A 13,499-nucleotide genomic window follows, 5' to 3' on the forward strand; every position below is an offset into this window, starting at 1 on the left:
ATTCCGATCATACCAAAAATTATGAAGATGTCAAATTACAGACCCATTTCTTTACTTCCTATCCATCTCAAAATAAGAGAAATGGGCATATATTCAACTTATGTCTTTTTTACATGAACGCAATTTAAAAGACAGTATGCAACATGGGTTTTTCACTAGTAAATCCATTACTAAAGCAGCAGTTTTATTGATAGATTCAGTGCTATATTCTGCTGATAAAGGTCAACCCACAGTGGGAATTTTTATGGACCTATCAAAAGCTTTCGGTAAAATTGATCACTCCGTACTGATTACAAAACTAAGATCAATTGGTGTTAAAAAAAACATGCTCTTGAATAGTTTATATCATATTTAGAAAACAGGTATTAGTTTGTAGAGTTTACAGATAAAATGTTACAATTTATGTACCCTGCTATTTAATAACAGAGCAATTCATTCTGATCTACAACCACTCAAATATGGTGTCACTCATGGTTCCCTACTTGGACCTCCTTTGTTTACTTGATGTATAAAAAACATAGAATTAGCACTAACGCATATCCCCTAGAACAGCCTGTGTCTCTATGCAGATGATTCAAAATTTTACCACAAAAAAAAAAAAAAAAAAAAAAAAAAAAAAAAAAAAAAAAAAAAACAACTAAAAATACAGTAAATTACTTCACTAATCCCAACTTTACATTAAGTGTTGAGAAAATTTATTTTATTTTATTTTGAATAATATAATATATCAGATACTCCAAACATAACACTTGAAACTAAACAGAATAAATTTCAAACAATTATAAATTTTCATGGTTTGCACATAGAACAAACACTTCACTTGGAATGATCATGTTTGCAATATATGATCTAAAATTAATTCAGGGATATAAGCTCTATTTAGAATGTCATTTTTCTGCAATGTTCAAACATTGAAAACAATTTAGTACACATATATTCAATCACATATTTATTTTGAAATTTTGTCTGTATGATTTGACTAGTAAATAAATCTTTATCTTATGCTTAAACAACAAAACCAAGCATATTTGTATTATTCTTAAATTATACGACCTGATCAAACAGCTGAGAAATATTTTGAGAATATGGAAATTCTGGCAGTTTATATATATATAATTATATATATATTCACTTCGAGTGTATAAAAGCAGAATTGCTCTGTTATATCAATTATTAGACTTCTTGATACAAAGTTCCTTTAATATTTCGGCTTTTTGCCGTTTTCAAAAAGGTATAATAAGGTATAATACAAAATAACAATATATATATATAAAAGATTGATCGCTATGAATATGGCCAAACTTAAAATTTCTAGTACTGCTGACCTTGGAGCTTCTATATGTTTCCAATTTTAAACTTACCACGATATCCCAGACACAACTCCTGATGCCACAGACACAACTGCTGATGCCACAGACCCAACTGCTCTGATCACAATGCTGAAGTCTCCGGTTCTAAAATATTGACAAAAAAAGAAAGAATTAAAAAAAAAATTAATAGAAACACAAAAGAAGAAAATCAATGAAAGGATTATAAGCTCTTAAAAAAGTACTTGGAATGTAATTAGATCTGAAGTAGGGAAACCATCCAAGACCATGACTTATATAACTTTAGAACAAAATAAAGTAGAAACTAATGATCCATTAAAAGTTTGTGAACTGTTCAATAGCTTTTTTGTAAACATGGTCGATGATATAATAACAACATTGCCTATCTAGAAATAAAGTTAGATTCAAATTTGTTATATTATTTATATATGCTAATGTCCATAGCAGTGGATATTTTTGATTGTAAAGGTTAATATGGCCGTATTGAGTAATAATGTGCCCCTCGACAATAATTCATTCATCCCCTCATACTTACCCAAGCCATCATGCACACTAAGTCATGCATGATTGACTAAGTTATGATTTAATATTGTTTTACTTCGTGGTTTTCTATAAACTATAATGGCATTCCTCCAATTTCTCACTGATAGTTCTATAGTTTGCGTATTTAAATATGGAAATAGAAATCAAGATTTAAAAAAGTAGGCCTATTTATTTCTGTCAGATTGCAGACAATAATAACAATAATCACAGTAAAGATAGAAATAAAAAAAGGAAACAAAAAATTTGATGGATTCAAAAGATCTCTTTGAATTTAAAAATATTAACTTTTGCTTACTTAAATAATGGCTTTTTTCTGGCTCCCCATGGGTAAAATCGTCAATTATTCTATCAAAATTTAAACTTTTTGTTGTATGGTTCACTGCTTCAATGTAAATATTGTATAAATAATGTAATTCGAAAACGACTTCTTAGCAAACAATTAATCCTGACTTTGTTGGTCCAAAGCCCTTGTGAGAAATGTGAGAATATATTCAAACAACATTAATTACTCTTTGTCCTTCCGATCTTGAATGCACGCAAGCTGTGCACAATCATTGTAACAACAACCTTGCAGTCTGGAGGTTTGCATGTTTAAACAAGGAGGTATAACTGTTACAGTATATTAACAAAATCTGTTTAAAGTAACCGAAGTTAAAAATTAAAGTTTTGAATAGTGGTTTACTAAATTACATGCCTAAGGCAGTGCTTTAAGAGCTCCATAACGTGACCAATCCCGTATTTTACAAAACACCTAGTCGAGAATAAAGATTAAGATGGTAAATTGGTAAGAACTTTTATTTGTATAGTTAAAAATTTACAAACTGAAAATCATTACACTTGAATATAATGTTTTTTTAAAAACTTTGGTCTTAATCGGATCACAATTTTCAGAGTTAAAAATTTTCAAAGAAAAGTGCCAAAATCCGGTATTTTTTCTCATATTTATGGAAATAGAAAGTAGAAGTTATTGTTTATAAACTATTTCCTTCACGTGTCTAAATGCAGAAATAAACAAAGACAATTTTAACAATAACACGGAGCAGAGCGATAGGTGATGCAGCAGTGGCAGGTTCCTTCTAGAACAATACCTGTTGATATACTTTACATTACAGTGCATCTCTTTCATTCACACAACCTTAGAATAGCATGAGCCATAAGTAATATAACATAACATTATTGTAACGTACCTTTCAGGATGTGAAGGACATTTGTACACTCCTATATGTTCTCTGTCAGCAGTATGACACCCATACTTGCAGGTGTGGCCACAACGGAATATGTGTGACCCACATACCTTATTGCAACCTTTCTTTATGATCTCTGCGATCTCTTCCCCTGTTGATACCGAGGTGATTATTTCTGGATGGTACTGGCAATGAAGACTCAGGGAGTTTCCTAACAAAATTAACCAAATTAAATCATGTTTATTGCCTTAAGACTTCTACAAGTATTAACATCTATTTGCTACCAGATGGCCAAGCCAGAAGTACACGTAACAATGAACTATTCTACAAATTAAATAAAATAAAAATCACACAGAGGTCCAAAAGTAGCATTAACAGCTTAACAATAAGTATAAAATTTAATAATTAATATATAAAATTAAAAATTAATATTATAAAATTGAACAGTTAATATATCAAATCTAACAATCAATATGTAAAATTTAACATTAAAAATATAAATTATACAAATACAATTAATTGCATACAAAAACCTACAACAGATTAGAAACATACGTCATATATATTTTGCTTTAGTCAGTTTCAATTACTCCACTCACATTTTGGGAGGGGGGGGGTCAAGACGACTTTTTCCTGTAGTGGACAGAAAATAAGGAACGTGCAGTACACCGCTCACTCCCCATTTTGTTCCTTCCAAAGATTCTTGACCTGTTTCAATGTTGAGAAAGAACATAGAGCTTTTTTTGTGGAAAAAGATAAAATTTTATTTGTTTGAGTTTAATAAAAGGGTTTTTCTGATCAAGAAGTCTTTAATCACTGAGAGACCTATGAAAGCGGACATCTCAACACTTTCGACACTTTTTTCCCGAGATAACCACATTTGTGTCATCAGCATATAACAGATAGCAGAGCTTTCTCCAACCACTACAGCCATATAAAATAACTCACTAAATTTGTGATTCGCACAAGCCTACATAGTCAACTTATGATTAGCTGGATTTCCATAATGAAAAGGTGACTAAATGCACAATCAATCCAAATATGGCACAAGAAGACAACACAGTTCAAACTAACAATAATTACAATACTGCTATGTACACTACAACATCCTTTATCCTGATTAATTAGCACCAAAAGTGATCTGAACTGACAAAAATCTGGATTTGAGAATACAGTAAAAACACAATATATACAACAGGAACTGTTACATAACAGGAAAAGTGAACAAACTTATTATTTAGTTTTACAGAGATCAATCATTGGGAAAACGAATAACAAGACATTCTTTGTTTATGACGATGGAAGGACTGTGGAGAAAACAGGATTTTCCCGGACATTTGAGTGCTAAGTGATACAATATAAGTAACACTACGTTTCAAGATCTGATCTCTACTTCAGGTAAATACTAAACTAATGCATGACTAAAATCTAGGTTAAAGGAAACAAAACATATCAGAGCATTGTGACATGCATAAGTCAGGAAAAACAAAAGCCATGTTGTGTGTCTATTCCATGAACACTAACTCTAAAACATGCACTTAATGAAACCTAACTTCTGTAATTATTTTATATAAGTATTTCCATACAGTGGGTACGACAATAACACGTTTTAGGAATTGTGATGAATAACGACTTAATCACTATCGGTGAAGAGATTGATAAAACGTTTCATATATTACTCTGCTATATTGCTCCTATAAAAGTAATTAATGAATGCGGACAATAATACTGTCAATAGATATCTCCATAATTAGTTCGTCACAGTGATTCCAGGTTTAAAGAGAATTTGTTTGCTTTATGACTCAGTAGAAGTTAGGATTACTAAATTTCCTAAAGGGGTTTCACAGACAAGAATATCAAGCTGAGGATTACTGGTGGGCAGATGTTGGAGTGAATCCAACATGGTGTTGGTGTTGTGTTGCTGATCCAACAGTGCCTCCAACAATGAGAAGCGTAGTGACGTAGTCCATAGACTTGCTTGGATGGCAGAATTCTTCTACTCGCAGCACCTCCCCAATCCATGTGTGGCCATCTCCAATAACCAAAATTTCAGTATTGCTATTATACTTTGCCACTTCCCACACATTTGAAGGCTGTCATTCTATATTTTTAGCACCTGGCTGATTTGTTTCCTTGATGGTAAAGCGAAGGAATTAGGCTTCATTCTAGAAGTCAACGTGTATTTTGAATTAACAGATGCTCTTGTCTTGTACTTCATTTCCTAAGTATTAGAGGGAACAGATTGTTCATTAGATTGCTTAGTTGATTGTCCAATTACAACTTTAAAAAAGTTACTTAAGCGTATCAAGCTTTCGTATACGGTACAATGTTAGCTTCGCTAAATTTAGTGTAGCATTCATTTTCCTTTTTGTTCCTTTTATTCATTTTATTCTGTTTGCAATAGTAGTTTAAGATTAAGATTTCTATCTTCTAGGCTTTTGTCAGACTTTCCAACCAATAAATAGTAAGTGTAATTGTCCTAAATTTGCATCCTTCAGTACTCGATCCCTCCCTATCACCAATGGTTAACATATCTTTTGTGTGTGTGTGTTCAGTCATCCCAGCAATCTGACATGACTAAAGGTTGATCAACCCTTCTATCTTCCATTCTTAACTGTTTGGCTCACATCCTTATTATTATTGCTTTTCAACAAGTCTTATTTTATTTCTGACAATGGCAGGCTCTGTCTGCATAACTTATACATATCTTACAGTTTTAGCCCAATTGTTTTCTGTTTCATTCCATTTCGTGCAGCCAGGAATGTATTTTTCGCACTATGATATTTCTCGAAATGGTACACAGTTCCCTTATCCCTATCTATGAGGTTAGGTCGATTCTTCTCATGCATACTGTTTCTATATTTTCTTTAGCAAGTTCAAGGCATAAGTGCTGAAGTTAGTTTATCAGCGAAGATCGTCCACAAGTCAATTGGTCAATTCTCACTAACAAATAGTTCTTTGAAATAAGACAGTCATTATCAGTTTACACCCTGATCTCATGCGTCGATCTGCGACATATTATCTGAGAGATGAGTGTGAGCACTCTAGTGAAGGAGAGACACCCGTTATTAATGTTTTGATTTGAGGGCCGCAATGTATATTTTTGTGAAACAAATGTTCCTCACCATTCCTATCCGTTGTCAATGAAGCCATGCAGGTCTTACAAAGGCATCTCTATGTTACAACCCGTCCGCTAGAGGAAGTATACGACTTTATATCTGTAGTTATCAATCAATGGTTATTCTCAGTTCTCAGTATTAGTTAAGAGTATGGTACTCTCGTGTGGGGAGGAGTGTCGTCTGTTGTACTGGAACAACTTGCGGTCACACAGAGAAATATAATAAGGATCATTTTGAGGAGAAATCGCAGATATCCTTCTAATCTTTTATACCACGAATTTCCTGTTTTAAGTGTACGGCAATAATATATAAAATTTCTTTTACTGCATGGAAAAAAATACGAAGATTTTATCTTTGTAGTGCTTCACTATACTACCACACATAGAATACAATTTGGATATGAAATACCAAGACCAAAAATTGTTCCGTAGAAAAATTTAACTGCTTTTACATAGGTCATGTGCTTTATAAAAATCTACCGGAGCACATATTAAAGGCAGAGGGCAAATGTGTAGCAGAGTACAAGCGTAGGGTGGGTCAGTGGTGGTTCAACCTGGGTGATGCTGCTGCAGAGGCATTGATTTGTTCGTGTTACCAATAAATTATGTAGAAGCCTCTTAACAGGAAATATTGTGTACATAAGAATTATTATTGTTGGATGTGGTTTAGTGGTGTTTTTGGATTGTTTTCATCCATCTAACAGTAAATATGGTGGTCAAACGATGCCTATATTGAATTCATAATAATGTATTTCGTATAATATTAAACCAACCCTTTGTAAATTTGAATGGAAAACCATACTATATAAATTTTAAATACAGAAAGGACTGATTTATGGACTCTTCCCCTTACACAGACCTATAGTCTATATGAGGAGTTTTTCATTTTAAATTATGGAAGTGTAGTGTATCTGTTATTGTTTTGTGTATGTGAGTAAAAAATTTTAATTTGAATACATCTGTTAACTGTAGCTGTTTTCTAAATAACAAAGGACATTTTTATTACTCTATTAGACTAATTAACGGTTAATAATTATAATAGAGGAATTAACAGTGAACCCATACATTACAAGTAGGTTAACTACTATGTAATTAAGCCAAGTCCAACAATACACCTAAGGTAGATCCAGTTGTTTACACGAAGAAACATGAATTATATGATGATAAACATGAATAAAGACGATGTCTCCACAAGGCTGCTACTTAGTTGCGTTGCTAAAATTGAAGGCATGAGCATGGTGGCAATGAACACTACACCATAAGTAGGACAGGCTCCATGTTAAACATTCTGCCACTTTTTTCACTACACACTGAAATCTGATAGTTTACACACTATGTAGGACTTTGCCACTAATTGTGAGAGGTGCCTTCGGAGCCGGCATTAACTCAAGAAGCAATAAACTTACTGCTAGCCTTTCCATTCATCCCTTTGTCCTCACTTGCCTTAAGAGATTTCTGAAATGTTACGATGTGTTACATAGTTCTACTTGCTGCCACGATGTTTACAGTTTCATGCCCATCTCTAGAAGACAATGTTATTTTCCTAGCAGGATTATTTGCTGGTGGCTTGTGAAGAAGTTGGAATAAAAATTTAACTGTGATGAGTGCAAGACAGTTCTTCTCATTTCAGACTATTGTTTAGAGTTCCCAAAGAACATATTCTGATTTGCCTAAAGGATTTTACATGTCAAACAGGTGAATTTTCCAAACTTAACGCACACACCTTTAATTTTGTTTTGTAATGTTGTGCACTTTTATATTTTTCTAGTGCATTCACACTTATCATATGGAATAAGCATATATGGCGCAACAACAAAAAAGAATCTGGATAGATTACTAGTCCAACAAAAGAAAGCTCTATGGATTATTCTTAGACTTAAAAAGACTGACTCCATTAAGAATTATTTACAGAAAATGGAATTTTAAAGGTATACAGTTTATATATTTATGAAACAGTTCTCTATGCGAAACAATAAGAAAACAACACTCCAATTCTAGTTAATAGTCATCAATACAACACAAGTCATAACAGAAATTTCCCACAACATAATCTTGATTTTTTTTTCAAAAAGAAAACTGATTTTATGGGACATTAGGTCTTTAAAAACCTACCAAGAGAGATAAGAACAAAGCTTAAAAAAAATGAAAATGAAATTAAAATCTTACCTGCTGGACCTAGCACTTTATTTATTTGAGGAATTTTTGGAAAGAAGGTAAATTGGGAGGTAACTATTTTGTGTATGTGTGTATGTGTGTATGTATGTATATATATATATATATATATGTATACTTTGTTGTTTTCTTTATATAATTAATTTAATGGTATTTCAATAGCAAATTTGTGTTTTTATTTGACACTATTCTTATACATGATATGCATTTCACGAATAAAGTCTTTTTGAATCTTAAATCTTGAATCACTTCCAGGTGTTGTGCTTTAAAGAACTTTAAAAAAGTTTACTTCAGAAAAGGGAGTGCAAAAAAACATTTGTCACAGTACAATGCTTCAAACTGAACAGAAATATTAAGGTTAGTTTAAACCAGACTGTTTCTGTTATCCACTTTAATAAGATTCAAACTATTCTACGAAGTAAAGTGCAAATCTCATGATTTAAGAGATTATACACTGTTAAATATTTTAATAAAAGTGCAAGGACAACCAAAATAGGTGTGATGTAAAAGTTAACAAAAATCTACAAAGTATCGCACACTTAAATAAGTGGAAGTTGCTGTTAGTTCAGAGAGTTAACAAATCAAGATTTTTAAATCATAACAAGTTACTCAATTTTACTAATTAAAAGTTTAGTTGTATGTATTTCTTATAATTATGTTATACAGGTAGGTGTATGTGTATATATAGTTAGTTGTATATCTTTACACAAAACTGTTTACGGTGTTATGGATTTCTTTACATTTTGTGCTTTAATTTTAAAACTTTTACCTTTTTAGAAGCCCAATAATAACATGTTTTTGCCTAATTTCTTTGAATTTGTTTGGAATGCGTGATTACAAATAACACATGAATCGAACTGTGAATCAAGAACCAATACCTCTTTATTGTATCGGAATCCAATCATTTCGGAATTGCCCATCACTATATTAAAAAAATCAATAATTAAAAATACTGATAATAATACTAACCTATTGCATTGTGTTTAAGTAGGGATCGCTCTACTTCCCACCATATGTCAGTGTTAGAAGCAAGAAGTTTCATGTTGCCAATAATATAAAACCCATCTCTGGCACGAGACAAGGCAACGCATACACGGTTTTCCATCTTCAGAAACCCAACATTCCTTTTATTGTTGCTACGAACCAATGAAAGTATGATGATTTTATTTTCTTGGCCTTGGAAATCATCGACTGTTGAAGCATTCATTGACATGGTTTCTGAATATTGTTTCATCATCTACAACAGAAATAACTAAAGTGTGTATGATATTAATATGTTTCAAATTATTTGTTCTAATAGTTGTCTTCTAATAAGTTTTTAATAAATTGGAAATACGACTGTTAGAATGAATTATTTTCTTAGTTAACCTTCACTCTATGATAAAAACTGATACTACATTTGACTTGCCTGCATATTTTACACTTTTTGTAAAACTTGTAGATTTCTTAAACATTTTAGCTGCAAACATTTTGAATTGACATCATTTTGAAATGGACAACTGCAGAAAGTGAATATTGTGCATTAATGTGTATGTAATAACTCAGCACAATGAAAAATTACAACTAACAAAACTTTTACTAGAATTCCAATGATTGATTGATTGATTATAAAACCATTACTACACTTCAATTGATTGATATTACATAATCTCAAAATATTATGTTTAAGTTTCTAGATTGAAGATGTGTTGAACAAAAAGAACAACTTATTCGTTCAATATTACAAATATTTAATGAAACATATTCAATCCTAAATTCATTATTATTGCTTTTCAAACATAGACAGAATAATCAAGAAAAAATACTTCAAATTTCAATAGTTCGAATGTAAAAAATCGATAGAGTAAAATTGAATGGTTCTTATCATCCAGATGAATTACAAAACTTAAACATTTCCAGAGGTCTTTCCAGAATTATATACAAGATGCATCAAGATTGCTATGTGTTACCAAATTTCATTAAAATCGGTTAAGTAAAGTTCAAGATTTGAACATTTCTGTTAAAAGTTCAGGGTCAAGTTCGACATAGGTAATGCCGACATCACAAATTTAGAGAAAATTTTATAATCATAAACATAATAACCTAAATAGTTGAATAATAAAATTAAATCTTTTCTATTTATATTAGTTGTAGAAATATAAACATTTTTGCTGAAAATTTTATTTATTGGTAGTCTTATAATTCTTCTTTGCATCTATAACAAAGTAATTTTCTATATAAATAAAAGAAGGAGCCATCTGGATCAGCTGTTATATAATTATTCTGAAAGAGGAGAAATTATTGATAACAAATATTTAGTTTTTAGACTTTGTAATTTAATTAATGTATAAGAAACCAAAACTTAAGAAATTTCTAAATAAATTAACGAATTTGAACAATCAGCTAAAACAATTACAATATAAACACAAAAATGAAAAGAAATTTGTTCCAGAATTTAGATGAAGGAATGACCATTTTGAATTATCTTATGAATATATAAAAACTTGCCTTCGGCTCACTGGGGGCTACACCCCAGGCTTTTAAGTGAGGTGCTATCAGATTCGGGGATAAGCGGAATTCGGTGACAGGTTAAGTCCAGATATAGGTTAGTCTGGAAGTTAAAATTAGATCGTAGTTAGTTTTATTTTCTGGATTTTACCAAAGGCATTTTGAGGTTGAGCGTTGGAGGTTTGACAAAAAAGACTGGAGAGGATTCTAGGGGTGGTGGTTAAAATACCGGGAAGTTAACCAAATTGGGTGCGAGATAATTAAGAAGAAAGCGCTTCGGATTAATACGTTCTGCCCTTATACGAGTATACTAATGTTATATCTACCAGTTTTTGACCAAGGGTATTTATGATTTTATAGAACATTTGGAGAAAACACCTGAAGAATACATTGATGAAATTAATTATGATTATTCAAAAAAAGGTTAAAATTTTTCATCCGTTTCGAAAGGAATTCTCGCATTATAGAGTGCATAATTCTGGCATTTTCTACAAAATATTTTGCAGTACAAACGATTGTCTCACTAAATGGTCTTAGAAGAGTTAAATAAAATAGGGAAGTTAAGATTGAAAGAATATAAGAAATTGAATCTAAATTTGGATTTACAATGTTATCTTTTGAGTTAGAAGAATTTAAAGTACATTTGCCTAACAGATTTTTAAATTGTTTATATGAAAAAGAGATAAATAAAAAGCTAAATTTACATTTTTGGAAACAAGATAATAAAGATAAAAAATGTGTTATAATTAACTTTGTAGAACACAGATTTTCCTTCAATTTTTCATTAATTTACGAAATAATAACAATAATTTTTAATTTGTTTTTAAGATTCTTCATGAATTTTCAAAGATTTGCCTATAACTGTACTTAGATTTTTCAATAAAATTGCTTAGAAGCACACAGCTAAAGGCAAAAAGAGTTTAATTGAGAAAGAAAAAAAGAGTTTAATTGAGAAAGAAACTCAAACAACAGCTTGTGGTTAGACTTGAAATCTTTATTAGTATTTTAGAGTCTACCATATGTCTAATTGTAAGCAAATTAGGTAAAACATATGTACTAGTTGAGGTTTTGTGTACTAAAATGTACTTTCCTAAAGAAACTGACCTTAGAAATATTTCTGACTTGGTCCGAGTACGTGGCCAAAACTGTTATGTCTTCTGGGTGGGTTCCCTGCATTATTAAGTACCTCGCAAGCTGAACCACAAAACTTGACTCATGCTCATTCCTGAAGCTTACTGAATTCGGCAGCTGGAACATTAAATTACAAGCAAATTATATTGTTGTAATGCCGATTTATTTTGTCGTTTCAAAAGAACGCTAAAAATAATGTGTGTGAACAAATTACTTACTTATAAATAGACAATATTCTTTATTAAACAATCTTATTGAGATATGTTACAGAGACAAAAGTATGTCAGAATAGATAGAAGTCTAGTCAAGTCAAAGATTGTCATTCCACGAGTAGAATTATCAAGTGTGTAGAAGGCCTGGTTCTGTAGCTAATGGAGAAGGATTCTCTTCATGGTTCTTGGGTTGTCATCTTTCAGGTAGTCAGGCAGCTTGTTACACAGCTTAATTTTAGAATAAGACAGTTTCTTTTTCAAATAGGGCAGTACAGTGAATAGGGAGTGTATAGTCTTATGCTTATCTGGTGAAGTGAATGTGCAGATGACTTTGTTTAGGAGGAACCTTGGTTCTGTAGTGTATAATGGTTTCCAGGATGTAGATGGGAGTCACTGTCAACAATTTCCAGTCTTTGAATACGTTTCTGCAGTTCTCTCCAAGTCCTATTCCTGCCATTACACTTAGTGTTTTCTTCTGCATAATTGGGACAAGAAGAAGATTTCCATCCGAAGAACAACCCCAGACAGGTTATTCCACGACATAAGTGGCTTTCAAAAAGTGCATGGTTTGCAATTTTCGTGGGTTCAGGACTACTACCTGTTTAGTTCTTTTCAGTGCGAATAGAGCTGAGCTAAGCTTATATTGTCTACGTGACTTTTGAAGCTCAGGCAAGTCTCTCATCAAGTATTATGCCTAGATTTTTAACATCGCCAGCTGCTTGGAGGCCTGGCAGTTCACTTATAAGATCTTTTTTAGTACCAAACAAGATTTTTTGGGTTTTATCCTCATTGAGAACAAGATTATTTGTAAGTATATATTCTTGGGGTATATATTGAAGGAAATGAACAAGTCTATTTCTAGTTGCTTTGTATCCTTATTAGCTGTAAGTAGCACAGTTTCATATTTAACTAGATGTCCTGGAAGTCGAAGAATAATATGAATAGGACTGGTCCAAGGATCGAGCCTTGTGGAACTCCTCTTCTAACTGGCAGAAGACTGAGCTATACTTATGAGCCCTTTTGATTGTTTCCTTTAGTTCCACTGTCTGACTTCATTCCTTAAGGTAATTTGCAAACCACTGGAATTTTGTTTTTTGGATCCCAAGTCTGTTAAGTTTAGTCAGTATGAGGTCATGACCTAAGCAGTCAAATGTCTAGTTAAGGTCAAGGAGTACAGTAGTTACTGTGTTACCAATTTCTATGTTGCCAATTCTATAAGGTCAATAACTGCAGTAGAAAAAATCCAGATTACCAGATATAAGACCATGCTGCTTGTCAGTTAGTAATTTATTCTTAAATACTCCAAAAGTCAGGTGATTATAAA

At 31.9% G+C, this 13,499-nt stretch overlaps 1 protein-coding gene across 2 annotated transcripts in view; it reads right to left on the minus strand.

Moving 5' to 3' along the window:
- LOC124353569 (NFX1-type zinc finger-containing protein 1-like) overlaps positions 1–13,499 on the minus strand; it is a 63,572-nt gene that overhangs the window by 12,691 nt on the left and 37,382 nt on the right. For both annotated transcript variants that reach the window (XM_046803467.1, XM_046803466.1), the window contains exons 5-8: positions 11,937–12,080; positions 9,315–9,582; positions 3,059–3,266; positions 1,362–1,454 (exon numbers count right to left, since the gene is read on the minus strand). In XM_046803467.1, coding sequence (XP_046659423.1) covers positions 1,362–1,454; positions 3,059–3,266; positions 9,315–9,582; positions 11,937–12,080 — 713 coding nt within the window. The remainder of the gene's footprint in view (positions 1–1,361; positions 1,455–3,058; positions 3,267–9,314; positions 9,583–11,936; positions 12,081–13,499) is intronic.

Source organism: Homalodisca vitripennis, chromosome 2, assembly GCF_021130785.1.
Source record: "Homalodisca vitripennis isolate AUS2020 chromosome 2, UT_GWSS_2.1, whole genome shotgun sequence".
NCBI classification, from domain to species: domain Eukaryota; kingdom Metazoa; phylum Arthropoda; class Insecta; order Hemiptera; family Cicadellidae; genus Homalodisca; species Homalodisca vitripennis.